This window comes from Columba livia, chromosome 2 (genome assembly GCF_036013475.1).
Source record: "Columba livia isolate bColLiv1 breed racing homer chromosome 2, bColLiv1.pat.W.v2, whole genome shotgun sequence".
Classification (NCBI taxonomy): domain Eukaryota; kingdom Metazoa; phylum Chordata; class Aves; order Columbiformes; family Columbidae; genus Columba; species Columba livia.
In genome coordinates, this window is record NC_088603.1 from 121,998,024 (window position 1) to 122,025,927 (window position 27,904).

A 27,904-nucleotide genomic window follows, 5' to 3' on the forward strand; every position below is an offset into this window, starting at 1 on the left:
GTAAGTGGATGGAATTTGTTGTTGGACAGTAGTTGCCCTACTGTCACCTGAATGGTCAGTTCTTCTGCCTCCAAACTACCTTTTGCATATTTCCTACATGACACATCTTTCAAATCCTGTGGACATCTTGCATCCTCTTGAGGCTGTGTAGCCCTGCTACCCAAAACGTTCTGATGCAAACAGAATGAGACAGCACAGCAGATAAACCACACAACACATAATGCATTGAACGTAGCTAACATAAAGCCTGGTAGCCCAGCTTGTCAAAAGCAGGCACCTTGCAAAGGGCCTAAAAGCAAGGTAGGCGTGTGTGATACACTTCTTTCTAATATTCTCCCAGTGCCCAGTAGGCAGGCTAGCAGGTAAGAAGAGATCGCAGAGTCCATATTCCACTGCTTGAAAAATTCTGTCCCAGTGATGTCTAGGAAGGCTTTGTAATCGTCTCCAGAGATACCTGGATTTCATGCATTTTACGGATACACTCTGAGTAATCAAAGTAGACCTGAATAGCTCAGTGGTTTATGTAGGAAATCCCTCAAACCTTGTGCATCATCACATAAAGTCTCTGCAGTAGAGAGAAGGATAAAATCTCATTCTACAGAGCGGCATCCTGTGGTCTGTTCAACAACGCATTTTTCCTTGCCTGTTACCAACTTCCTTTTCTAAACATCTTCCAACTCTCACAACAGGACAGCAGGCCTCCCAAATAAAACAGTTTCTTTCACTCCACAATGATGTTTTTCCCAGGTTATACCTGATCCAATGCCCAAAGCAGGACTCCAAAGGAGAAAAGTCCATGGGCAAAACCCAGTTACCTGTATCACAGTACCATACCATACATTGCTGTTTCCCAATGCCTTCCTCCTCTCCACCCCACCTCTGCCTCACTCCAACCTTGGTGCCTTGCTCTGCCTTCTTCCAGGTCTCTGTGCTCACCAGACTTCACTCTTTACTCCCTCTTTTCACCCTGTCCCCATTCTCTCCCCATTTTACGCTCTCCTGTTACTTTTGCTACAATCACTACTCCAAGAAGCTTTGCTCAGGCTTTCTGCTCCTGTTTCCCACTCCCGGTTTTGCCAGTTTTTTTGCTGCACTGTCTCTTGCTGCAGATTTTTGGTGTGACGTCCTTTCCTCCCCTTCTTTCTCCCCGCTCTGAACACGCAAATGCTCCTCGTAGGGGGTCACTGACAGCACAAGGAGTCACACAGCCAAGGCTGCCCTTACACAGGCACCGACAGGCAAAGCAGGGTAGCACCCTAAAACGGGAACCCCCAATTCCTGTGTAGCGCCTTCTCCTTCAGCAGAGACCGCGCCACCGTTATGGCGAGCGCCCCCCGCAGGCAGCTCGGCTGGGCTGGGCTCGGGCCGCCCCCTCCGCCGCAGCCGGGCGGGCTCGGGGCGGGCTCTGCGCTCACGGCAGTTCCGGCGGAAGGCAGCGGCCGCAGTGGCGGCTCCGGGTCGCGGCGTGTGTGTCTCCGCCAGGATGGTGCAGGACCCGCGGGGGCGGCTGGTGGCGGAGCTGCTGCTGCGGGCGGGGACGGCCCGCGGCATCCTCTGCGTCTGCTCCCGCGCCTTCGTCGAGTGAGTAGCGGCCTCGCCGCCGGCACCGGGCGGGCGGGCCCCGCGTGTCCGCGTCTCCCGTGGCCGCGGGTGGTTTCCACGGTGTGGGTATGGGGAGGGGTTGTACTGCTCTGGTCGTGGCGGCTGCAGGCAGGGGAAGGTGCACGAAAGGATCCCTGTAGCTTTTGTTTACCAAACGATACCAGCTATAAGCGGGGGGCAGAAGTGGCGGGCGGGAGCCCACCCAACCGCTGGTTCCCGCGGCGGACGCTTCCCGGAGCGGGCACGGCCGGCGGGCAGCAGCCGTGCCGCCGGTCGGAGCCCGATCCCTCCCGGGGACCGCGGGCCGCGCTGCCTTGTCCCCAGGCGGGGCAGCGGCCGTGCGGGGCTCGGCCCGCAGCGCGCCCGCCATCCGCGACCGGGGCCCCGTCCCCTTCTCCCTTCCCCAAACGGGCGCGGAGGCACCTGGAGCCTCCCCGCGGCGGGGGAGCGGGCTTCTCAGTGAGGAGGGGAGGAGGAGGGATGCTGCCCGCGGGCTCTCTGTGGCAGAGGCGTGATTTGGGAGAAGAGGTCGTGGCCGCTAGCGTATTTTTGGATGTTAAACACACTCGGGTTTTAGCTGAGGCGCTTGGAGAGATGAGGTGTCATCAGTGCTGGGTGGTGGCTGAAATATTTGCAATTTTGGACCAAAGACACTAAATTCCTCCCACTTGAGCAGAATGTTTTGTGGACCAAAAATTTAATTCCCAGGTGTATTGTGTAGCAGCAACATTTTTCTGAACATCTCTTGTGTGGGCTTTTCACATCAGGCTTTCAAGTGCTGCCTTTTTCATGTTTTTCTTCACTTTGTGTGTTTAGAATCACAGAACAGCCCAGGTGATGAAGTGACCTCGAAAGGTCATCTCTGCCAGTATTTCATGGGAAGGGGAGCCTAGATAAGGTTATCGATCACCCTCCCCAATCATGCCCTGAAACCTCCAGCAATGAAGCCTCTACCATGTTCCTGGGGAGGTTTTTCCACTCAATGACTGTTTTTACTGTTAAAAAAAAAAATCATTTTAATGATGACCTTTCTGTGTCAATATCTCTCTTCATTTTCACAGAGATCGAAAATTGTATAAACTGGGATTAAAAGGATTTTATGTCAAAGATGACAATGACAGTACAGGTAAGATGATAAAATGTACTGTGTAATTTGATGTGCAGTTAAAGTGAGTTAGGTGTAGGGTTATTTGAGGTACAGTAGGACAGTATAACTGCTAATTCATAGTTTTTTTCCTATGCCTGGCTTTTTTTTCCGTGCTTTTGTTATAGGGATGAATGTGAGTAATAACTTAGCACTTGCATAACTTTCAAGTTACTATAATCTTGATGTGGAAGCTTTTGTCAAACCAGGTGTGATGCTCGTTTGCACAGACTTACCAACTCACATAATCTCCACCAGGTGCACAGAGCAGATTAGTTGCAAGTATCTGACCTGTTCTGAAATCATAATTTCAACTTCCCTAACTCAAAATTAATTGTATAACACAAGGTCTGTGTTAGAGAAGTTCCTTTTCCCTAGGTTTCCCATAGCAGAGACACAGACATGGATTCTAGAAATTCTTCTAAACAAGTTCTGTAAGAAGCAGTATACCAAGTAATTTAGTAATCTAAGGCAGTGTATTCCCTAACAGACTGCAAATCCTGGGTGTTCGTCTGGGAGAAATACTGTCCTGCTGCCTCTACCCCAGCCAGTACATTGGCTATTGCTGATTAATCTGCTGGGCCAAAGGTAGAGAAGAAATAATAGCCCTGATGGGGGAAATTATTATTTGTATGTACATGAGGAATCATATGAGGAGGACCAGAGAAGTTAAGTCTCTCCCTCCTTGCTTGTATTTTAGGAATTATGGTGCATGCTCTGGCAAATATAACACCTTGTTCCATCCTCCTGAATTCCCCACACATTCCTATCTGAACATAGTTCCTTTGGTATCTGATTTTTCCATTGCTGTCTTGCTGGCTCCAGCATTGTAGAATAGCTTGATTTGAAAGGAAGGAGTCTGGACAGAAAGGTGTGCCCATAGAAGCTGAGAATGAATAGCACGGGTTAGATGTGGACAGCGTGAATGGAGTGGAGGAGGAGAACGGAAACCATGTTTTTTATGCACACATGACTGAATAGTGGTGAGAGGAATCAGTTAAAAACAGAAGAATCTTGTGCTGTGTGATAATTTATAAGTATATACGGACTGGAAAAAAAATATATATTTTTCAGTTTTATCAACTGTGTTGATAAAACTACATTCAATTTTATCAGCTGTGATTCTGTGAACTGTGAGCTTTTGTATTTCATAAGTTTCTTCAATATACAGTTCCTACTTTCTCAGTGGTATTTGTAATTTTATTTGCATATGTTGCTTAAAAATTTGGCAGATGTGCAAGCAGTGTTTAGATAGTTGATTAGTTATTTCTGAGATAATTATGTTCTCTAGATCACACATTACAGTTTTATAAAATCGTATTATCTTTGTTAGTATGTTTTTGAAACATTTGTAACAAAGCCAGCAGTTTCTTGTATTTTAAGCTTGCTCTGACACATACCAAAAGAACTCCTGTGAAGAATTTTCTTTCCTAATACTACTTTTTTTGGTTTTTACTGGGCTTTATTGTAGGTGAATGGTTGTGGTGGGTTGACCCTGAGCACCCACACCTCCTACCCCAGTTTGTATTGCTGAGCGTCACATTATATAGTATTTACTATCTCTTCAGCCAGTTGAGGTCAGCAGTCTCAGCTGTGTCCCCTCCCGATCTCTTGCCCACCCCAGCCTACGCGCTGGGGATGCCAGAGTGGGGAAAACAGAAAATTATGAGGCTATGCAAGCACTGCTCAGCAATAGCCAAAACATTGGTGTGTTATCTACACTGTTTTAGCCACAAATCCAAAACACAGCGGGTGCGGGCTGATATGAGGAAAGTTAACTCCACCCCAGCCAGACCCAGTGCAGTGTTTTGGCTGTTGAAGTTAGATTTTAATTCCTACTGATATTTACGTGGAAAAAAAAAGATTATTTTGATGAAAATTTTAAATGTGAAAGGAAGCTAAAGAGTCAGTTCTGCTAATTTTTGTAGGCCATGCTGTTGCATTGAGGTGTCAGAATCAGATTATATTCACTTAATATAATTTGTTCATAGGGGAGGAGCAAGCATCTGAGGAGGAGAACCGTTGTCCCAATGTGACATTAAAGGTGGATACTAATCATGCTCTTGACCTGGAAGAAGTTGAGCTAGACTCGGAGGCTGAGCTCATGAAGAGTATGGGATTGCCTCTCCAGTTTGGTGGGCAGTCAGCCCGCAGAGACCTTGTGGTAAGTCTTTGTTTGCTTTATTTGTTCTGTTTACTTTGTGTTTCCAGATCTAAGGGCATGTCTACTCCTCAGTTATATTTCAGACTGCAGTTCATGGAAATGTATCTGAGCTGGCTTTAAGCTGCCTGCCTCACATGCTTGTAACAACATACAGAACCGTGGTCTGTGTAGTTTGTAAAATCCGTCTGTCAATTTGACTAAACAGGGTCAGGCTGTGATTTATGCTTCCATATCTATATTATCTTGCTACTAGAGAGAGGGAGTTTAAAACAGCCATGGTAACCTTGATGCTCTGCATCAGGGCAACTAGTACACTCGTATCTGAGCACCTGTGTTCACACTGTCTGCCTTAAGCATCTCATTTTAGATAGTAATATAAAAAGCAGATTTACCATCCCCCTTGCAGCTGATAGAGCCAGTCTGATCCAAAGGGCAGGAGTGAGGCTTGGGTACTCTGCTTTCCATAGGGGGCATTTGGGCTTTAGAGGAAGACTGAAGTTTTTCCACAGATGAGAAAAAGACAGTGGGATATCCACATTGTTTGTCTTATGAAATACAGACCTGGCATTGAGAGAGTACTTTTGTGCAGAGCACTGTGTGGTTCTGACCTGATTAATTTGTAAATAAATAGGAGAAAGACCTTCTAGGCGTCCAACTTCAAGCCCAAAGTATATATGCAATTTTTGTTGCTATGTAGTGATACTGCAAAAAAGTTGAATGAAAGAAATATGGTTTTAGTAGATTATTATGAAGCATTGTGCTTTTCACTGAGTGTATTAACATGACATTATGAGGGATGCAGATAAAAGATTAATGCCAAATCTCTGAACCTAACTTCTTTATAGTCCACTTTGTGCATTGGTCAATGCAACAAAAGTAAGAACTGCAGCTGATGGGATATTTGGAATAATATCTGTACATTTGCGGTCTTTTGCCCGTGTGAGTTGTAGTTCCTGCTGCTGCCTTTTTACCTGCCAAACTTAATTTGCGAGTTTATGGAAAAAAATGGCAGATTCATCTGATAGAAAAACTTGCTTTTCGTGATTTATGTTTTTATCTTGTTAATATCTATAAGCACAGGAAGCCCCACTGAAACAAGTGGAGTTGTATTTGATGAAACCAACAAATTACCTCAGTGTTTCAGTAACAGCTTTCTGCCTTCTGTTCCACTAGGCAACTGTAGTAGTCTGAGTTTGTTGTAGCAAGTGAAATGGTTGTATTGTACAAATGAAAGGGCCACCTGTTTGGAGAGGAGGCTGTTTCCGTGTATTTCTGTTAGCCAGCTTGAAGGGCAGTATAGGATGGGAAGTGTCTTCAGACATACAGAGATTCAGCTGCAGGATTTACAGAGGTTACAATTACAAAGCAATGCTTTTTTTTTGTTTAAAGCACTCAAAGATAGCAAGGATTTAACATTCTTTTAGGCTGAGCATTGTATGTTCATTGTGCTAATAAGACACCTGAACAGTGTTTGGCCAGCCAGACACCAAGCTGCAGTAAGGCTCAGCCTCCACAGCCTCCTAGAACAGGTCCTTGATGTTACTGAGATACTGTTTTACTGTTAAGCTCAACCCAGTGACCCCTCAGTTCCTGACCAACCTCCTTTTAGGATTTTGTAGTGTTTCGTGTTGATGTCTTTCCTTTCAAATCCTTGAACTACTGATGACTTCCCTCTCAGCAGCCCAAATTCTGTCTGTAATTCTGCCTTTTACTGTGAGTATCCTTCTATAGACTTTCTGGCAGCTCTTTCTCACAACTTGCTCAGAAACGTCAGCCAAGGTTATGCAGCGGTGCCATACCAGACCCATAAACCCTACAACCTTTTGTGGGGAGAAAGCTAACAGCGGGGTTGCCATGAGAGGGAGGGTTGCAACGAAAACAGAAATGTGCTTGGAGAGAGGACAAGAAATGACTGCATACATGTTGTGGACTTCTAAGTATGTTTTTCCATTATATTTTAGGCAACAGAAAATTACAGAAAGAGATGCAACATGAAGATTATGAAAAAGAAAAAGAAGAACAAAAAAGAATTACAGCAAAAGGATAAAATGGAGCAGGAATGCCAGAATCAACCTTGTGGTGATATCCTGTCCATTTCTAGTGAGGTGGCCCCAGCTACAGAGCAGTGTGAGAAGAGCATCAAACCTCAGGTTGTAAGTGAAGGAAACTGTGAAAGTTCAGAAAGTCTTGCAAATGAGGCTTTACCCAGTGAACTTAAAGAAAAATGGGAGAAGTACTGGAGTGAGTATGGAGAGAGCCTTCTTTGGCAAAGTTGGCTGGAGAAGCATCAAGAGGTCACATCATGTGAAGCCACAACAGCCTCTGAGCCTTGGAATAGTCCAGACACCAAGGAGGAGTGGGAGCAGCATTACAGTGAACTATACTGGTATTACTGGGAACAGTTTCAGTACTGGACAAGTCAAGGGTGGACTACAGAGAGCTCACAAGGTGACAACATGGAAGCTAATGGGGTTACCCAGGAGACTGATCTTTTGGGAAAAAGGAACTTGGTTAGCCCAAGTGAAGAGCTGAGCTTGGAGCTGTCTCCCTCTAATACCAGAAGTGAGGAAACGCTCCCTTCACATGCTGAGCCCCACAGTGAAATAATCTCTGGGGTTTGTAATTTAAATCTGAATTTGGAGGAAGTGGATCAGAGCAGTGCAGCGCTAACAGTAGCCCAGCGAGGTCCTCAAGAGCACAGTTCATCTGACAGCGAAAACCAGAAGGAGCCCCGTGATGGAGGAACCAGGAAAAGGAGTGCATCTTGTGAGAATAAAAGTGGTAACCAGTCAGGTAATACAAAATCAGCTAAAATTGATTCAAATAGAATTTCGCTACGTGGTTATATATAAGATATATATATTATATACATTATGCCATTTTTAAAAAGTTGATTAAGTATTTTGTAGAATGATTACCTACTTGATTCATTTTTCTTTTCTCTGCTTCTCTGGAGGATCTCTCTCCTCTCTAACCTGTATATTGAATGTCTTCATCAGCCAGAAGTGATTTTAACAGAATATTTACTTCATAAATCTTCAGGTGTACTACGGGAAGTGGCGAGAGAGCACTGTTAGTGTGCATTTATTTATTTATCTTAATGTTGGTATTGCAGCTGTGTCATTCACTAATGTGTCTTTTTTCATTGATAGTCTAAAATGAATGAAAACTCAGGTTGATGTTCTTGTGAATCTGACAAATTTTAAGAACAGCTTTTTGAGAAAAAAAAAAATAGTCCTGTAGTTCTGCGGTTGGGGCTTCCACAATTTCTCTGGACAACTCTGTTCCAGTGCCTCACCACCCTCATAGTGAAGAATTTCTTCCTTGTGTCTAATCTAAATCCACCCTTCCTTTCAGTTTAAAGCCATTACCCCTTGTCCTGTTGCTATGTGCCTTTGTAAAAAGTCCCTCTCCAGCTTTAGGTACTGGAAGGCTGCTATAAGGTCTCCCCAGAGCCTTCTCTTCTCCAGGCTGAATATCTTTGCATAGCTAATGAAATGGAAACAAAATTTACGAACAAGGAAGAAACTGCTTTGAATTTGTGTCTTGTAGGCATTTTATTTTTCTTCATGAGCTGAGATAATTTGAAGTTGGTCCAGTTTAAGATTATTATCACTATAGTGTAACTAACACTGGAAGTTTGTATTGCTGTGTTGTCCCTCAAACAAAGACAGGTGAAGATGTGCGTTTGGCACTCATGCCTTGTTTGTCAGATTCAGCTATGTACAACAACTAACTGTAGCTGCATGTGTACTTTGGGGACAGGAAGATAAGGAATTAATTTATGCTGAAGGAAAACAGAATCTCATGTATCTTTTTTAGGTTCGCAGGGGTCATGTAGCTCAAATTCAAATGACAAGGCACAGTTGCTGCTTCATGACCAAGATGAAGATGAGGACGAAGAGCCTCCTGAATACAGGTGTGCCAAAGTCAAGAGAAGGCAAGTAATTAAATTTATACAAGCTTTTTTCCTCGACAAGCCCAGGTCCAGAATCCTCCTGATTTATATTAACTATTTGTTTAATTGAGATTGTGACTTAAAACTTCAGTACAAAACCATAGTTTTCCAGCACTGCTTATCTTTACCTGGCAACAAGTGGTAGATACTAATTCTCTTCAGTTGATTTCTGAAAACATGTATGGCCTCGATGACTGTGCAAGGTGACAGTGCCACTGAAGTATATGGGATGTTAAATTGGGTAGGACAACTTGCTTATCTAGGTCTAATTAGTCTAGATGATACAATAATGATAGTAAATAATTTGTATTTTTTAACTGAACTTTTTTCTGCCATTAAAATGCTCAGTGCTGTGGCAAGCGTAAGATAGCTAATCTCTGCCTTGTCATGGTCTTTTTCTTTCTTCTAAAAAAATTTATAGCCTCGAAGATGGTGGGATGGCTCTTTAATAAATGTACAGACTTAAAGGGGTAGGAATGGATGGAATTATTATCTCATAGTGCTGTAGCTTTGGTTTTGTCCTAATAATTTTGCTGAATTAATAATAGATAATAGTATCAATGACATATATGATGAAGGTAATTTGGAAGTAGGGTGAACAAACACTGTCTTCCTCAGTTCAGTGTGGAGCTTAATATTAAATATTTGAAGACGTCATTTGAAATAGTTGGAATATTATAACCCCAACAGAAGGACATATGTCCCTAGAATTGAGGGTAAAAAAAAATGTATGTGCTCATGTATATGAATAGGCTGGTGTTACCTGCCTTGCTTGGTTTCAGCAGTACGTGGAAGAAATTACTAAAGCCCACATCTTAAATGTTTTCAATATGTAAATTTCTCAGTGGTATATCTGTAAAATAAGGGTGTTTTTTACACTACGTAACATTGTCATCTGCATTTTTTCCTAGCCATGAACTGGATGTGGATGAGAACCCAGTGGAAGATCCTGAGGAAACCTGCTCTGTGTTGGGTTTCAAGCATGGCACTGGACAAAAGTAATTGCTTATGAGGAACTCTGTTTTTTTCATAGCAATTCAACTCTTGTTGTTATTCAAATAGATCATTCATCTCCATTCCCATCTTGTTAAACTTTTGAAGATGATTCCCAGCATTAGTCTCTGCTCTTAATAAAATTGTCATCCTTTGGCTACAGAGAGAGGTGCAACATACAGATGAATGATCAAGAACAGTGCTTTCAAACAGAAGTGTAACTCGTAAGCACTGCAAGTGCGAATGTTAAATGCCTGGTCAGCTACTTAAAAATAGAGATGGTCTTCTCAGTTTGGAGTCCTGTGAGCTTAGATCGTGATTTATATCTGTTTTGTATTTATACTAATAATATGCTGCTATACTAATAAAGTGTTGCCAGGGTGTTAACCAGTGAGATTTCATTTTTGGGGGTATAACATCAAGATACGGTGGTCAGTCCTGTAGAAATAACATCATAAGGCAGAGGCAGACTGTGGCTTAGGTGTAGCACTTCTGCAAGATGCAAGTTGTTTAGTACATACATACATACATACATATATATATACATATATATATATATATATATATGTTTCAAAGAGAAGTGTGTTTTTTAGCTGTTTTGTAGATTCTTTGCAGCCAACAAAACCAAAAAGATGTTTTAGGCTACTAATCAAGATATTTTTTTATTTCTTCAGTCTGGTCTGGGAAATGGTTTCCACTTAAAGTTATAAAACTGTTAGGAAAAAAAAATCTAAAACCGATTTGGGTAAACATTTTCAAATAAAGAAAAAAGTTGTCATGAAAGTGCGTTGTTTTGCAACTACATCCAGTGGCATGTATTTTAAGAGCAGAGCAAATGTTTTATAAAGAAATGATTTAGTCTAAATAGACATCAACATTCATGTTAAACTTTCTAGATTGGAAATTAACCAACTAAGTAATTTTTTGTTGTTGTTTTTAAATTTCAGATATGGTGGAATTCCAGATTTTACCCACCGAAGTGTACAGTACTTGGAGAAAAAAGAAAAACTCAAGTCCAGATTCTTGGATATGCGTAAACCAAGGAAGAGCAAAAACACACACATCTTCTTTACAGAGGAACCTGAAACGTCTTGCAAAAAATCTAAAACTTTGAAGAAGGTAGGTTTGCTAGTGTTGCTGTAATTCATAGATTTATCTGCTCCCTTGTCTTTGTTGAATTATGAACATGAAAAAAATAATAATTGTCCCAAATGGGTGGCATTTTTTAAGTGTCTGGCTACTGCTCTTTATTTCTTTTCTTTTTTTTCTTTCATGCCCTGCTTAGGTGAAGGGTTAGTTAGGTTAGGGTGCGTATGGAAAAGTATTAGCGGACTCCTGGCCATCTATTTATATATATAATATGATATAGTATCAAGAGGAATGTGAGCTTAATGGCAAAGTTATGTGAACATCATTCCTAACATCTGGGTGCATCATTCCTTTAGGGGTGTGTAGAGTTTCTTGTACATATTAAAAGTATCTTTGGTTTTAAAATGCATATGAGGGCATTTGTTAGTGCTGGCATTTCAGCAGTGAGAGAAAACTGTTTGTATAGGTTAGTGTATTTCGTGTTACACCATGTTGTTAGTAATGCGTATCAATGTTTTTGTTTGCACCTCTACCTGCATTTATTTTCACCTATAGCTTTATGCTTTTTTTTTTTAAACTCTGAAATTACTAGCGAATAGAAAAAGTTGCTCACTAGATTTTTCTGAGTCTCTTTAAAATCTGCTACCTTGGATTTTCAGTGTTACTTTGCTGTCTTCTGGGATGCTTTGCATTCCCTAACACCCAAGTGCACAACACTGTTTTCTGGTGGTGACAGCTCGTGTTGTATTGAGCTCCAGTCCCATTGCTATAATTTTTCAACAAAGGCTTGACCATGGCCACCTTGTACCCATGGCCACTATACTTCAAGGGCAACTTTTATCATGTGAAATAAACAGAACGTTATAAGTTTCCCCAGATTTTGTGGTAAGGGGCTGCCCCAGTCCTAGTGCCACTGAAAGCAACTGTCAGGTAAAACTGAGCATCTGCGTGTGCCTGTGAGGAGTTTGGACTGGTGTCTGCACATTTGTTAGGAGGTAATCTCGAGTTTTCTACTGTGCAGCGGAACTCTTCAGCACATGCGCAGTTTGGTACATCTTGGAGATGCACAACTAATGGATGAAAGTGGTTTTACCTGTTCATCTAAACCTGTGAGGCAGAGTGCAGCTTCTCTGAATGCAGATCAGAGAAAAGGTAGTTAATTTAAAATAGTAGTCTTGGTCACCTGTGCTGTGGCAAGTCTGACTATTTGTATTTCAGAAATTACTTGAGAATTATATACTGTATTTATCGGTCAATTTTGTGGAATTTCCCTTTTGCAAGTAGCTGATATCTCTTTCCCAAAGACAACTTGTTTTCCAATGTTGTAAGAAAAGAGCAGAGTTAAGGACTTGCATACCCTCCTGAATGTTTTGCATGACAGGTGCTTTCAAACTGTGAGGCTTTTACACTGTGCTTTTGATATCTCATTATCTGTGATGTTTGACAATTGCAGGTGGAAGAGTTCCTAAAGCAGGTTAATAAACCCGAAGAGGAAGCCCCATCCCAGCCAGCCACTCCTCCACCTAAAGCGGGGGCATCATCCTCAAGCAGTGATTCAGAGTGTGAGGACGGCGTTACTGACAGACAGACTGCGCCACTGAAGGCTGAAAACCAAAAACCACCGTTTTCCAGTGAGGCTGTTGCAGAACCTGGAGGGAATGACGTTGAGGGGGATGCAGCAGCGAGCAGCTCTGGTGGCCGGGAAGCGGGGAGGCCGGAGCACGGCTGCGGGCGGCAGCTGGTCTCCCTGGATATTCCCGATTATCTCCAGGCAGAGACGGAGGATGTCAACCAGGGTACATCCATCTGTTTCCTACAAACTGGAAGTGAACAGAAAGTGTAATTAATACCATCTTTCCAAATCACAGCATTGTGTGGTGTTTATTTTATTTATTCAGTTTATGCAAAGAGACTCATTGGGTCCAGGGGGTAATGACGCCAACTGAGAGCTGTGCTGGTGGAAGTAGCTTATTGCTGGAGTGCCAGAATCCTAGGTCTTGTCTTCATAGATAAATAGTCGTTGTTGATCCTAGACGTGATCTAACAGGTCTCCAATTCATGCCGTTTTTTTCCCCTGTAAGGATGAGAGTGATTAACTTCACGTACATGCATGGGCTGCCAAGTTTTGGGTTCTCAAATGCACGTTGCTCTCCTTTGGGGGACATATGTTGTTGAAATTATTTCCTAGGAATTAAAATATCTACATTTTGAAGCTTTCTATAACACTGTAAACAAAGGAGACTGGAGGGTTATTCAGGTTTCTGCATATAGTTTAATCCTTCCCACAGTAACTTAATTGTGTTGAATTTCTACTATAAAACTTTTGCCCTAGATTGGTTTTTATTCCTTATTTATATGTGGACATTAAATTGGTCTCTGATCCACTTGTTCAGTCACTATGTAGAGTTTATTGCCATCAGTTGAAGATGATGGCTAACCTGTTAAGATTCTTAATGGGTGAAGTCCTATGATTTTTAGGACTGTGGCAGTTACCTGACAGATAACACTATTCTTTTGATGTATAGGATGCTCTTTTTTAACTTAAACCAGTAATCTTCATAATCTGACAAATAGTAATAAAGGACATTCAGTAGTTTTGTTAAAATTGAGCATTTTATATGTTATCTCTGCTGATTACATTCCTAGCCTACAAGAACAGTAATGGGTAACTTTTTCAGTGTCTTCCAGCTGTAGACGAAAAAATTACTACAAAGAAGAAGGAGAAAAAAAGGAGGAGAAGGAACAAAATTGCACTGCGAGCTATACCTGCTGAGATTGCTGCTGATCCGGAGCTGGTCAAGTACTGGGCACAGCGCTACCGGCTCTTCTCTCGGTTTGATGAGGGAATTAAACTAGACAGAGGTGCGTTTAGTGCAACATGCTATAAGTTGTATCCAAACCTGTGACCCTTTTTTGCAATTTATTGCTAATTTTCTGATAACAGGAGCATTCTTGAATGTGTGTTTTCACCTCTGCATAAATTCTATCCCCCAGCAGGCAAATGAACAGAAGTCTTGGAATTTGGTAGAGCTTCTAGCGTGGGACACCCCTGTTTGCATTAGTCCTGATGTTTGCTGAAGATCATACTGTAACCAAGTTATGCTTGGTCAGGACTCTTTCAGAAACTTGATATGTTTCCATTTCTGTATTTTGTAAAATAATCCTGTGAAACTTCAAAATACGCTGATGGATCTAGCTTTGTTCTGACTTTCAGCAGTCACTTTCAAAGTTACTTTTTTTCATGTTTACATGGAAACCATTCCTGAATCATAAATTTATAGGTAAAGGAGGAATTAGGATTACTGCTTTTTTGTATTTTGAGTTTGTTTTGTAAGCCTGTCACTTCTGATGCTCTCCCACATAAACCTGTAGGTTATTTGGTGCACCAGACATTGCTGTAAAGAAAATAACATGTCGGACAAGAGACAATATGCTTATGGTTTATTTGTTACAGAGCGTAATCGTTATGTTATGAAGTTTTTTGTAGCTGTCTCAGTGGACTTGTCCTTGATAAGGCAGAATCCACAGCACCAAGTTGAATAAAGCATTTACTGAGATTCAGACATATCTGTTTGCTTCCGTGAGACTTTGCTTAGAAAATCGCTAGACTGACCAGACTTTATAATCTTCAAAGCCTGTATTTACTGGCTGAATGTGTTGAGCCAAAGTTGTTGGGATTAATGCTAAACTGCTAAACCTTCAGTTGTGTGTGGGGCTCAGTTGTTGCTTTTTTATTTAGGTAACCTTGAAATAAAAGGCGAAAACACACTTCTTCCCTTTCCTTTGCAGAGGGTTGGTTTTCTGTCACTCCCGAGAAAATAGCCGAGCATATTGCCGTCCGTGTCAGTCAGTCGTTCAACTGTGATACCATAGTGGATGCGTTCTGTGGGGTTGGAGGAAATGCTATTCAGTTTGCGTTGACCTCAAAAAGAGGTAAGCAGGTGGTGCATATCTCGCATTATTTTGTTTCTTCAATATTTTTCACTAAAAATTTGGGCGTGAACTTAGTTCACTGATATGTTTTTTTTTCCAGTGCTTCTGAAGAAACAACATTTTTTTGCTTCACCAGGCTCACAATATGAGCTGTCTTTAAAAAGGACTTATTAAACTGCTTTTCTATTTTAAGTCAAGGATTTGTGTAGTACTAATCAAAGTTATTTTTATGTGGCATAGTACCTAGTCTGTCACACAGTCTGAAGACTGTTGGTAAAAGTTGAGTCCTGTTTGCAGTGCCAACTTGAAGAAACACCACAAAGCTGCTGCTTTTCCTAACGATTGCGTGAAGTCTATGTACTCCAAAGCAGATTATGCGTGAATAGTATTTAAAACACTTGAATGATCACCTGCACATGCAGCAGAACCAAATACAGAGAAGTGATAGTAACTTCGTATTAGTGTAAGTTCTTGTTACCAGATAATTAAACTGCAGTGAATCGTGAGTGAGCTTTCTGTAAAAACACTGACTGCTTGGTACTCCTCTACTTATCAAACACTCTGGTAAAATACCAGCTCATCTAATGCTTCTGAGTAGTTTCTGAGCAAGACAAATGGTAGCTTGTACTGCATTAAATTTGGTGGGCTATGATCCATTCTATAAATATTTTTCTAAATTTCACATAGCTTTTTGTATTTCCTGGCTAAATTTTTATTTCTGTGATAATGTACTGCCTGTGTGTCACACCTTGGGTATGTTTTCCAGTTCCATTTTTGGTAGTGTGATCAGCCAAAAGGAATATGCTTATCTTTAACAAAGGAGAAGAATTAGATTTCTAATTGACCCTGTTTAAGCTGTCCAGCTCCTGCCAAGACCAAAGCAAGGAGGACTTCCCTCTCTCATAGGCAGACAGTCTTATCTGTCCACTGCTTGACCTGAGATGGAGGATTGTTGTGATAGCAGATGTACGACTCCTGAAAGCTCAGGCTTCCCAGCTTTTCTGCAGCAGCTGAGCCTTCGCAATCTTGGCCACGTGGCTTCCCTTGCTGGTTTGTAAATGCGGCGGTTCTGCTCTTGGTGGAACCTGTACTCCTGCCATGCAAGGACAAGTCCTTCCCCTTTGAGGAACTTTAGCTTCATGTCTACCGTGACCTACAAAACCAAAGTCATCAGCTACCACATGAAAGTAAAGTATAGATGTGAGTTTATCTGGTGGCTGCAGGAGAACAACTTCCTTCTGAAACATCCTTTTGGTGGTCGGGCGCCATTTGCAGTTCATGTTAACCCGTGTGTTTTTTCTTGCTTGCTTTCATTTGCAGTGATCGCTATTGATATTGATCCCGAGAAGCTCAGCCTTGCACGCAACAATGCCGAGGTGTATGGTGTGGCGGATCGGATTGAATTTGTGTGTGGAGACTTCATGGTGCTGGCGGCTGACCTGCAAGCAGATGTTGTGTTCCTCAGCCCTCCCTGGGGGGGGCCTGACTATGCAACTGCCGAAATCTTTGATATCCAAACGATGATTTGCCCAGACGGATATCCTTTCAAAGTTATATGTTGTCGTGGTTGCAATTTTCAGTCGTTTACAAGCGGTCTTCTCTCTTTCTCCTCCTTCCTCTCTTGATGTGGACATTGCATGTCTGATTGGCTGACTGGGGACAATATGGACAGCAGCTGAAGTCCCAGACATGCTGCATTTGTTTAGTCCGCCTCCCCCAACCTCAGCTCTATGAATTTGACCACCTAAAATTAAATGCTTTTATTTATTTTCTAAAAATTAATGGAATCATAGAATAGTATGGGTTGGAAGGGACTTTCAAAGGTCATCTAGTCCAACCCCCCTGCAATGAGCAGGGACATCTTCAACTAGATCAGGTTGCTCAGAGCCCCATCCAGTCTGGCCTTGAATGTCTTCAGGAATGGGGCATCTACCACCTCTTTGGGCAACCTGGGCCAATGTTTCACCACCCTCATGATAAATAATTTGTTTCTCATGTCTAGCCTGAATCTCCCTCTTTTAGTCTAAAACTGTTATCACTTGTCCTATTGCAGCAGGCCCTGCTAAAAAGTCTGTTCCCATCTTTCTTATAGGCCCCTATTAAATACTGAAAGGCCACAATAAGATTTCCCCAGACCCTTCTCCTCTCCAGGCTGAACAACCCTAACTCTCTCAGACATGACTTCTCAAATATCATGTCATAATTATTCTTAAAAAGCAAAAATCCTTTACAGAGTTTTAGTACCTTCTTAACGTAAAGCATTCATTCAGCAGTTTTGACTCTTATAAAGGAGGGTTTTTAAAAACTCCTTTCTAAGGAGTTTAAAGAATTTTTAAAGCATTTTTTAAATCATTATTTTATTTTATAAAAACATTAAGTAATCAAATAGACGTGGTGTATATATAAGACAAAAATGACTTTGTCATTAATTCAATTTTTTAATAGATTTATGAAAGGTGTATCTTATTTAAAGTATCTTACTCAAACTTTTGTCAGTCATAGCACCTGCCTGTGACCTGGGAAATCACAAAAGAATGCAGGGAAAATATTAACCCTTTTAATTAATGTGTAAAATTCAATACTAACTACAAGTACATCTACAAGTACTCACAGACCTGTGAAGGTATTAGCATAATAATTTAATCAAATATGAAGTGTGCTCTTTTTTTCCCAAAATAATCTCAGTTGTTACCTTTTTATCTAAAATGCAGTCGTATTTGTAAGAACCAAGATATCTTGCTATGTGCGTCTGAGAGATATTCTGCAAAATAGACCAGAAAACAATTATCAAACCAATATACTAACTAAAAACTGCATTCAAATTTCTCAAATACTTTTCTGCATTTCAGTTACATTTTCTAAAAAAAAAAAAAAAATTCCTAGTTTCTGTGGCAGTAATGGTGAAATAAAGGATTTCTGTGTTTAGACAATACTAATTTCTGCATTTCAGAACAGTGTGTAACTCACACACCCAGAAGAATAACTAGAATTTAATTGCATAATAATTGAATTTAGGACATGCTTTCAAAATTAGTTAATATAAAGCAACTTCTCCCTCCCTATTCTTGTTTTTTCCTTTACTGGCTTCTACATTTGAAATTTTCAGGCTCTCCAAGAAGATCACCAACAACATTGTGTATTTTCTACCTCGGAATGCTGACATTGACCAGGTGTGTTACTGGATAAGGGCTTGGTAATTACAAAAAGCTCAGCTCACCTAAAACATAGATAGTATAAGCACAACCTTAAGACTTTTTGTCTGTTCAATTGAATGTGGGGTTTTTTTAAGTTTGAAACTTATGTTGTTATTTCTGTGTTTGCACTACATATATTTAGAAATGGGAGTAGTAGATTATTTCCATTATTTTGATACTGTTCCTTCATAAAGCAACAGATTGGAGGTTCTTATAGAAGGCCCAAAGGCAGTAGTTTTCTTGAGAGCCGGACAGATTCATCATTATAAAAGAAAAAAATAATATTTTAACCAACTCTTACCATCTGAGAAGTTGCTGCATCCTGAAGTTTCATGGCTTTCTGTTTATGAAGGAGTTGCACTGTGCAGCCTGCAATCACTGCTGTCTCTGATAAGTAGATCAGAAACAAAAGTCATGCCACCGGAGGTGGTATTGATGTTGTCCAAAAAAGTGTGTGGTTCCATATGGGCTGCATGTGTTGCAGTGATTAGATGCATCGCTGGCTTGGTAGAGACATGGTTTGTTTCACCAGTATGGGTTTTTTTGTATTAGAGGTTTTTGTTAATTTTTTTTAAGTAATTAGATGACTGTAATAATTCCCCTGAGTGTCTGGTTTAGTTTCCTCTGTATATTTTCTATGTTAATTACGTCTTGTAGATCTTTTTGCAAATAAAGGAGCGCTGAGAGATTGTTCTCACCTGCAGCATGCCACAGAACTTCCCAGGATTATTTTCAACTTTTCCCAAAGCTGTGGCTGACTTACAGCAGGCAAAGTCTCCAGCCACATCTGGATTGTGGAACTGTTTGTGACAAACAGCTGGCTTGAGGAACAGGCTGGAATTTATGTGGCCTTAGTAACAGCACACTATGACCCCATGCTATGCACAGCACCATTTGTACGGCAGGTGATAATTCAGTTGCTTTTTGCATTTCAGACTGGTGAAATGTCCAAGTGATTTATGAATCTTTGAACAGGGACCTTAATTTTAAGCAGAGTTTCTCTAGTTTCAACTTCTAACCACTGAGTTTTATCAAACATTTCGTTACCACGATGAAGAATGACCTTCCCAGGTTTCTGCTCTGCTCGTGAGCACTTTTTGCTGGATTTATAAATAGGCAAAGGCATCCACATTTCACTTGCATTCCTACAAAAGCATGGAAGAGTACTATCCACAGGCCTGCACCTGTAGATACCTACAGAAGAACTGGGCATCTCTACGTGGTTGGGTTTGGTGTCTTTCCACCTGTACATCTTGGTCCAGTTGGCTCTGAATGTTGTTGCTGTGTTCCTGGTGTTCCTTGATGTACATCCATGGGTTTGCTTTTACACAAATAGCTGAAGAGTAACTGCTGTTGCTCAAAAACATGATTTTGTGGTCACAGCTTGTTAAAAGCGTGTGGCTGGAGGCCTGGGTCAGTTCAGTCATCTAGGCTATGGGCTGCTCTCGGGAAGAAAAATCCCTTCCTTATGCCTTTCTCTAGAGATTGTGACAGTACAAGAAAAGGAACAACTAAAGGTTGATGATCTGGGAGTGGGGCAAGAGAACGTGAATCTAGCCCACTGTTTAGGGAAATGTGGTCTTAACCCTGTGTGGACAGGGGCATGACCGTGACCATGACACGACTGTCCCAAATGTGACTTTAATGGATACGCTGGTCTATAGGAGACTAGTTATGAGTTTGGCTGCTTTCATTTCTGCCTGTATGTAAATTTCCGAATTTGAAGTTTGTTAATGGTCAGTGTAGACAGTTGGGCAAAACCGTGTTCAAATGGAGAACACGCAGTTCTCATCCATGCTACTTTTCTCCTAGACCAGGTAGGGTGGCTTCTCATGCAGCAGGTGCCTTGGCAAGGGCCTGTGGACACCTCTGCTGGGGTGGAATGATGTAGCTTGGCTTGTGACTGTAGTCCATAAACTCCAGGGGCCTGTGAAAGCCTGAGGAAGTAAACCTCAAGCACTTCTTGCAGGAGATTAATACCTTGAAGCTGAAAACTTGCTGAACATGTTATCTAAAGCTTTAGATTTGAATGGGAACTTAAAAACTTAGGTTTGATTTGTCATAACATTGCTCGGGAATGTAAGATTTGCCTTTTCTGACTCCTCAAAAATTAGCTCTGCATGTATGCTCATACACGTATGTAAGGCTTTCAAAGGTGGCTTAGCTCGTAGAATGGGTAGTCTAACGTGCTTAACATGTGAGGTGGCAGTTGTTAAAACTTTCTTGTCCCTTGTTGTCTGTCTTGAATCTACAACCAAGATGTGCTTCGTCAATTGAAATTGATTCAGAAGCTGACTTAATTAACCAGTGCAGACCTCCGTGAAGATGGTTATACTGACTGTGAGCCAATGTATAAGTGCAAGTTTGGTTCTGATAGTGGATCTCAAGCACAAATGGAAATAAATGCTCAGCAGTTAGAAGGAACCTTACAATAAAAATACTGTTTAATCTTGAGTTCAGGTGGTGCAAACTTAGTGGCAAATATGTGCTGCTTTTTAGAGCTAGATAGCCAAGATAGAATAGGGATCCTGCTGCTGGTGTGAAGGCAAGTGGTAGCTGACCTTGACCTGGCTGTGTTAGAGGACTCGGTGTTCATTGACTTACTGGCAGACAAGACAACCAACCTTGTTCCATATGATTTTATTGCAAAAACGGTGCTTATTATGTCTGCAGGCACAGCATTTTCTGTGTAGAGTTAGTCTTGTAGAGAGAGATGGGGTTCTTTGAATTCCCTTAAAAAGTCACTGAGTTTGGGTGTAAAAGGGGAAATGAACTTCTGTACTTCTGCCTCGAGAGGGAGCAGCGAACCAGTGGAATATGGTTGGTACTTTTACAAGAAATGTGAAACATTTCCCTTAATTGCATCAATCTCCTTCTTTACAAGCATGTACTTGTTACAAAATTTGTAATGCTTACAGCTCCATTTTTAGGTCGAATCAGTCTTTCAAAATATTCTTTCTAGTTAAGGAATAATCAGGAATTATATATAATGTGTATGCATACACATTAAAAATATTGTTTTATTAATGTAGCTCCTGTGTGACACCTTTTTCAATACCTATCTCTTTGCAGCATTATTAAACCTGAGTCTTTTCTTTCTTTAAGTTTTTTTTCACAATCCTTAAAACAAAAGAAAAATGAGGGGGAGTTGTGGAAGCTACCAACCAGAAGTATATTAATACTGCTTCAGTTCTGGGGGGCTGAACTTGTGTTTGGCTGCCAGGGGTGTTTTTGAAAAGCAAACCAAAACCTACTTAGAGTAGGAAAGATTTAGAAGACACGCTTTCAAATAGGCTTGTGTATTGACAAAATTATGCCTCAGCAAAATGAAGTGAATACATTTGATAAATACTTGAGTAGTTGAAAACTGATCTTGCCTTCTATGAGAAGAATTAGGGTACTAATTTAAGCTGATATTATGAAAAAAAAAAAAAAAAAGAGGGAATATGCATGCCTTGGCAAAGTTTGGATGAAAATAAATTTCTTCCCCTTGCTCTGCTGTTGATTGACTCTGCTGGAAGCAAGAACCCTGCAGTCAGGGAATGCTCAACCTTCCCCAGCATCCCTCACTTCTTGGCTGGTACCTTTTCCTGTATCTGTATTGAAAACTTTGGGTGCATCTTTACTATTTACAGATATGATGACTTGTGCAAAACTATAAATTGAGTAGATTCATGGCTTTGAGGTTTGGGGGGGCTTGGGAGGGAGGTGTTTGGTATTCTTTTGTCGTGTGTGATAGCTAGGCCAAGTCTAGTGAAATAATTTAATTTCTTCTGGGGACTTTGTTGTCCTAGATGTTGGTATTACCAACCTGGCTTGTGCTCCAGTTGCTGCCAGAAGATATGAATTCTCTTCCTTGTCTAGTGCTTGAAACGATTCCCTGAGCCCAGAATTAAGCAAAGTGCTCTTGATCCCAATGGTCACACAAAGAATACACATCATGCAGCTGTTTTTTTTTCCATTCCCTTTTTTCCCATATCATCGTCATCATCTGTTTTGAGGGCGTCTAGAGTAAGACACTGAAACCTTTTTCTGTCTACAGGTGCCTGTACAGGAAGGTGTTTGCTGTGTTTCTGCTTTTGAAAGTCCAGTTGTTAAAAAGGACTGGTCAATGAAGAAAGTGTAAAGATGGAGAAAACTTTTTATTGTTGTTACTGTGTTTGTTTATTTTAATTCTGACTGATGTCATTCCTAGGACGGAAAATCTTACCAGAGAGATCAGTTTAACAAACGAATACACAACTACCTCTGTGAATTAAGAAATTTTATAGGAGGCTGGCTAGTAAAGCTGCCAGTGTCTCCTTTCATTTAGCTGCGATTTTAGTTGAGGTTGATGAAGTTGGACCAGATGATCCTTGTGGTCCCTTCCAACCTGGTATTCCATGATTTTGTGATGACTTGAGACCTAGTCAAATGTGACTTCACAATGTCTCATTTAGTTAGGAGTAAATATAACAGTGAGCAAAGCAGGGGGTGTGAGAGGTCAGAAGATGATCTTGGGTTAATTGGATTGTATTTTTAAGGTGCTTGGGTATTACAGGAGTCGGCAGGTAAAAGATTGTGAGCTGATGTGTTTTTTGCAGGCTGATCATTTTTATGTCAATATAATTGCATACACTTTATCTGTAACGATCATGTTAGTAACAGCAGCTTCTAAGCAGCCCACTTTAAACTTGCTTATGTTCTCTGTTCTGGATGATGAAAGATAAAATCATGAGATTCCCCCAGCTTACACCAAGCCAGAGCGGTGCTTCTGGACTTCAGTCTTCCTAAAGCTCATAGTACTGGAATACTGAATTGTAGTTTCCCAACGTCGAGCTTGAAAAAAAAAAAGTCTAGGCTGTCAAAGGGTGGCAGCACCACTGTGGCATAATTCACTGTAGACCTGTACATTTTGAAAAAAGCTGCCTGAGATAATTTTGTTTTATTACATTCAGTGTAAAGAATACCATTGCCTTTTTTTTCAAGTGGGTTGTTGTTTTTTTTTTTTCCCCGTTGCCTTTAGGTTGGTTGTGTGCAGAGCGGGTTCCTCTTTTTACTAGTGTTCCATAAAATTAAATGAATCACGGTCTCCTTGTGTGACTGCCTATTAAGGCAAAAAGCTTGTATTTCTCATACCCTAGAAAAGTTTCTTGAGGTAGGGGAAAAAAATGACGAGCTTTTTAATCCACAGTAACCTTAGTTGGTGGCTTGAACAGATAGGAAGTTACTTTACTAAAGGAATTTCATTGTGATTAAAAAAAAATCTGCAAGGCCAGTAGGAAAGCCTTTGAGTTCAAAAATAGATCTGAACAATATAAAGCAAGTTTGCACCTTAAGCACCTTATGCACCTGAAATAATATGCCGTGTTCATTTCCCCTTTCATATTTATTTTCTGATGTCCCCTGTTTCAAACTTTAGACCAAACCTGCTGGCTGCAATTTTAAATGCTCTGTGGCTGTAGCTATGGGCTATTTCCATCAGCAGTTGCTGAACTCAAGGGTGAAGCATCCAGGTGAGAGGGATGCAGGGAGGCATTACCTCAAGCTTCATCCTTTGCCTCATCCCAGGCAGGCATGTGGCAAGTGCAGAATTACCCAGCGCAGCAAACAAGGCAATATCTGCCCCTCCGTACAGGAGTTTGGGCTAAAGAACAACCAGGATGAGGAGAATTGTTATATTTGCCCAGGAAAATGCAAAATAAACAAATTTTGGACTTGTCCAATTTTTTTTTTAAGAAATTAAGAGACCATTGTAGCTCACTGCAAAAGCAGGAGATATGTGTCGCTATTTCCAAAAATAGGTGAGCACCTTTGCTTTTCTCAAAGCATTATTCCTCAATCTGCTGTTATTTTTAGAGGATGTCCCTCAGCCAAGCTGGCACCCCTCTGCAGCTTGGTGTGTGGCAGCTTTTCCTCGTTACACTGTCAAAGCTGAATGAGCCCTTCCAGGGAAAGCTTGGCAACTCCGATGTGATTAAATCCAGCAATCTACAAATAAGCATTGCTGCAGAGGATTTGCATTTCTCTCCTCGGAATAATGGAGAGGTTGAGGAGTGTGCGGTGCCAGGTCCATCCCTGCAGACCTTACACCCATGTGCTTATTTAGATTTTCGTCACCTTTGGTTTTATGAAATACCTTTAGCAGTTGTTTGGAATTAGTTATCGTGGGTTTAACACTAAGAGACACAACACAGCATATGTAACTTCTCAGGTGTCCTTCAGTAGATGCCACCCCTCAGTGGAGGAGAGACAGTTAGCCTGTGTTATCAATGAAGCATTTTGCTTTATTTGGTCTTCTAAGAGAAGCGTTTAGTAAACACTTGTGTTTAATATCCATTAGTCATAGTCAGTCAGATATGGTAAGTGACACAAATTGTGCCCTGAAAGTGGGTGTATGTAACCCTGAGACAATAACTTCAATATTCATATGTTAAGTTGACCAATTAATATTTTGGAATACTTAAAATTAGCTATAAAGTACAAAGCTCCTAATGCTTTTTGGAAGGGTCATTCCAGCTTTTGTTTGCAATAAATTAGAAGTATAAACTTCTTCCTAGAAAAAATACGGATTTCCCCACAATGTTAACTGCTTTTAGGATTTCAAGTCAGAAAAGATAAGTTGTAGAATTAACATTCCTGATCACTTGCCAGTTTCAGATTCTTGTACTATTTATAAGTCAGCTAGCTTCTGCTTTTTTACTTAAGTGGCAGGTTCCTCTTTGACAAGAACGTGAAGATTTTTTTCCTATTACCATTAAATTGAAGGACAAAGAAACGGCTCACACTTTTGTTTTTGTCTGCAGGAACAAAAAAAATTAGAAGACAGGAGAAAAAAAGAAAGTAAATGCTTGGTTTAGATAAGTGTGGTAATTTTCTGGGCAGGTCAGTAAAGGTTCAAAGTATAATTTAGATTAATCTGTTGTTTCCTTTTGGTAGTAGGCTGGTTTTTTACTTAGAGTAAAATAGAGGAAGTTTAGCATGTTTATATTTAAACCTGCGCTACAGAGTCAAGTCTCAAAGGAGTTTACAGGCGTTAATAATGCAGCCTGATCTTTTAAGTTTCAGCTGCTAACATAACAGACTTCTTGGTTTAAAGATCAGTTTAAATCTACTACAGGCTTGTAGACTTTCGTCACTTTGCTTGGGAAACTTCCCTGTGTATGAAACTAGAGAAATAGTTTTCCTGCTCAAGCAGGGAAAGCAGCAGCAAGGAGCAGAGCTGACTGTGGGGCAGACACCCCCACTGCAGCACAGGGCCTCAGTGTCCATCATGCAGCGGTGGGAAGCAGTCAATGCTCAATTTTGGTGGTGGTGTCTTCTGTCTGTGCAGTCTGTCCTGCTGAGAAATGGGTAGCCTGTATGGCTGTCATCCCTCAAAAGGGTCATCATGAGTAGGAACAGGAGAGGAGTCAAGAATCATAGAGTCATAGAATGGCTTGAGTCAGAAGGGACCTGCTGAGGTCATCTAGTCCAACACCCCTGCAATGAGCAGGGACATCTTCAACTAGATCAGGTTGCTCAGAGACCCATCCAGCCTGGCCTTGAATGTCTCCATGGATGGGGCATCTACCACCTCTCTGGGCAACGTGGGCCAGTGTTTCACCACCTTCACTGTAAGAAAATTTGTTCCTCATGTCTGGCCTGAATCTCCCCTCTTATAGTTTGAAGCCATTACCCCTTGTCCTATCACAACAGGCCCTGCCCAAATTGCATGCTCCAGTCCAAAATTCAGAGTCCGCTGCAAAATGTTGTCTGTCTCTAATCATTAAGGATTAAAGATGTTCACCGGGCTTGGTCAACAGAGCGTGAACAGTGAAATTCTCACTCCAGTGATTGTAAACACGAGAGCTGGGCCTGGCGCTGCCTGACAGGCTCTCCCTGCCTGCAGCTACTCAGCTGCCCGCAGCCTCAGCCCAACGCTGACCAGGACCCCTCTGCACACAGCAGCATTTCTTCTGGTTGCAATAGCAGCAACCAAAAAAATGTTAACTGCTTTTTGTGAACTTCTCTGCCTCTTTGGTTGGGTTTTGTGTTTGGTTTTGTTTGTTTCTTTAGGTTCCACTTCAGCACAACCTTTATGCTTCCTAATTTCAGGATTTCGTTTTACTCTTCCCCTAAAACTTGGGCTTTTGACACTTTCCAGTCACAGTTTACAGGTTGCTTTTGCCACAATTGGGTGTCTCAAATGCCAAGTGCCCTGCAAACTGGAGCCTAGTATCTCTTGCATGGCGTGCGAAACAATGACTACTTATCTCTAGTTCTTAGGTCCTCCTATTTTTCATGGCTTGGGGTGGTGGGAATTTTTCAGCCACAAAAAAGTTACAAACCACTTCTGTGAGTAAATGGAGACTCTGAAAGAAGACCAGAGGCATTAGGTGACAAGAAATATTGTCACCAGTATTAACAGAGTCAAAGATGTGGTTTACATATTTCATTTGAATAAAAGGTTTGGGGTTTTGCCTTTTGGCCTGTGCATTGATTGATCTGGTTTTCACTCTTTGTTTTTCAGGTGGCTTCCTTAGCAGGGCCAGGAGGGAAAGTTGAAATAGAACAAAATTTTCTCAATAACAAACTGAAGACAATAACAGCTTATTTTGGTGATCTAATAAGGCATGACATCTCCTGAACTCACTGTGGATTCTTCCAAACCCAGCCTCCTTGACTACTGCTTTGCTTAAGCTTTTGTACAGCTGGCTGGTCAAAAATGACTTAAAGCCATTTTCCACTTTAATTTCTGTTGACAAAAAAAAATGTTCTGTTTATTGCTACTGTCAATAAATGTTTTATAATACTTTTTACAAAATTATGAATGTAGAGTAGCTGTCAGTTTAGGAAAAAAGATCTTTATAAAATGCAGTCTTGTGAGGTTCAAGCCCAACCAGTCAAAGGGGTGTCCAGGATTTCTTTGCAGTTCTCACCTGTGCAGCCTCTGTACTTGCTCCGGTTTTGAGCATTCGGAGGGTCAAAAAGAAACACCTGAAAGCCACCGTGTGTCAAGAACTGTCTGTGCTTGAGAAACAAAAGCACTTGAAGGTAAGGTGGAACTGGATGGAAAGGTGCACCACCAGAGATTAATCCCAGTTCCTCTCTTGGCCTCCCTTTTTAGGTTTATTGGTGCGGGATGAAGGTCTCCACATTTCTTAGAGTGCTCCGGCTTGCTGCAGCACAGGGAGAGAGCAGGGTGTGTTTGTGGCTGGTGGCAGGGCTCTATCAACCCTCTGGTTTTCATTATTTATTTTGGTTTTGTTTTTTTTTTTTCCTTCTTGCCAGCCCTCTTCATTACAAAGAGATTTTATGGAAACCTTCTGATGGAAGGTTTGTCTTAGGAATCAGAGAGGTATGTGTCCCCCTTCTTTTCGAGGCCCTGTGCAGGCTTTGGGGACCACAGAAGGTGCCCAGCTCTCCCTGGGGAGGGCTCTCTTCTCCCATTTGGGGTTTGGGGGGAAAGAGCATCCTTTGGGCACTTCTCCAAGCAGAAGAGGAGGCAAGTGAGAAGTGTCTAGGACATGGATATAGCACTTTCACTGAAATGCACTTATCGTAAGTACCCAAGATTTTGATCCTCGTTTTGAGGTATGGGTGTAGGAACATATAATGGTTTCTAAGGCAGTAAATTAGTGCTCATTCTTTTGTACTTGGAGTGCAGCATAGTGTTGAAGGCAGCAGAGACTAACACTAAACCATAGATTAGTGCAGACAAAACTCTAGAATAACCATGTAGAATAACCAAATAAGAGGAATTTTTTTCCCTGTAAGGAAGGAAATCCAACTGTTCAGTTTGGAGACCAAGCTAATTGTATGTGTATGGGATGTTAAAAAACTCGTGTGCAACCTAGCTCAGTGCA

The 27,904-nt window shown here is 41.3% G+C and overlaps 1 protein-coding gene and 1 long non-coding RNA gene across 3 annotated transcripts; one reads left to right on the forward strand and one right to left on the reverse strand.

Moving 5' to 3' along the window:
• Positions 1-1,403: 1,403 nt before the first annotated feature.
• On the forward strand, positions 1,404-26,862 carry TGS1 (trimethylguanosine synthase 1). 2 transcript variants are annotated; one of them, XM_065053564.1, is made up of 13 exons: positions 1,404-1,581; positions 2,664-2,728; positions 4,738-4,910; positions 6,872-7,703; positions 8,733-8,850; positions 9,780-9,866; positions 10,809-10,980; positions 12,404-12,746; positions 13,639-13,812; positions 14,740-14,883; positions 16,204-16,420; positions 17,975-18,053; positions 26,569-26,862. In XM_065053564.1, exons 1-13 carry the CDS (start codon positions 1,484-1,486, stop codon positions 26,683-26,685), a joined length of 2,619 nt encoding a protein of 872 aa, XP_064909636.1. In that variant the 5' UTR covers positions 1,404-1,483; the 3' UTR covers positions 26,686-26,862. The 2 variants fall into 2 exon arrangements, with proteins under 2 accessions (XP_064909636.1, XP_064909638.1); XM_065053566.1 differs by having other exon boundaries at positions 13,645-13,812.
• LOC135578635 (uncharacterized) lies at positions 16,405-18,518 on the reverse strand. Its single transcript, XR_010470571.1, has 3 exons — positions 18,379-18,518; positions 17,576-17,644; positions 16,405-16,536 (listed from the first exon to the last, which is right to left on the reverse strand). It is a non-coding gene; the product is annotated as an uncharacterized LOC135578635 (long non-coding RNA).
• Positions 26,863-27,904: the final 1,042 nt, after the last annotated feature.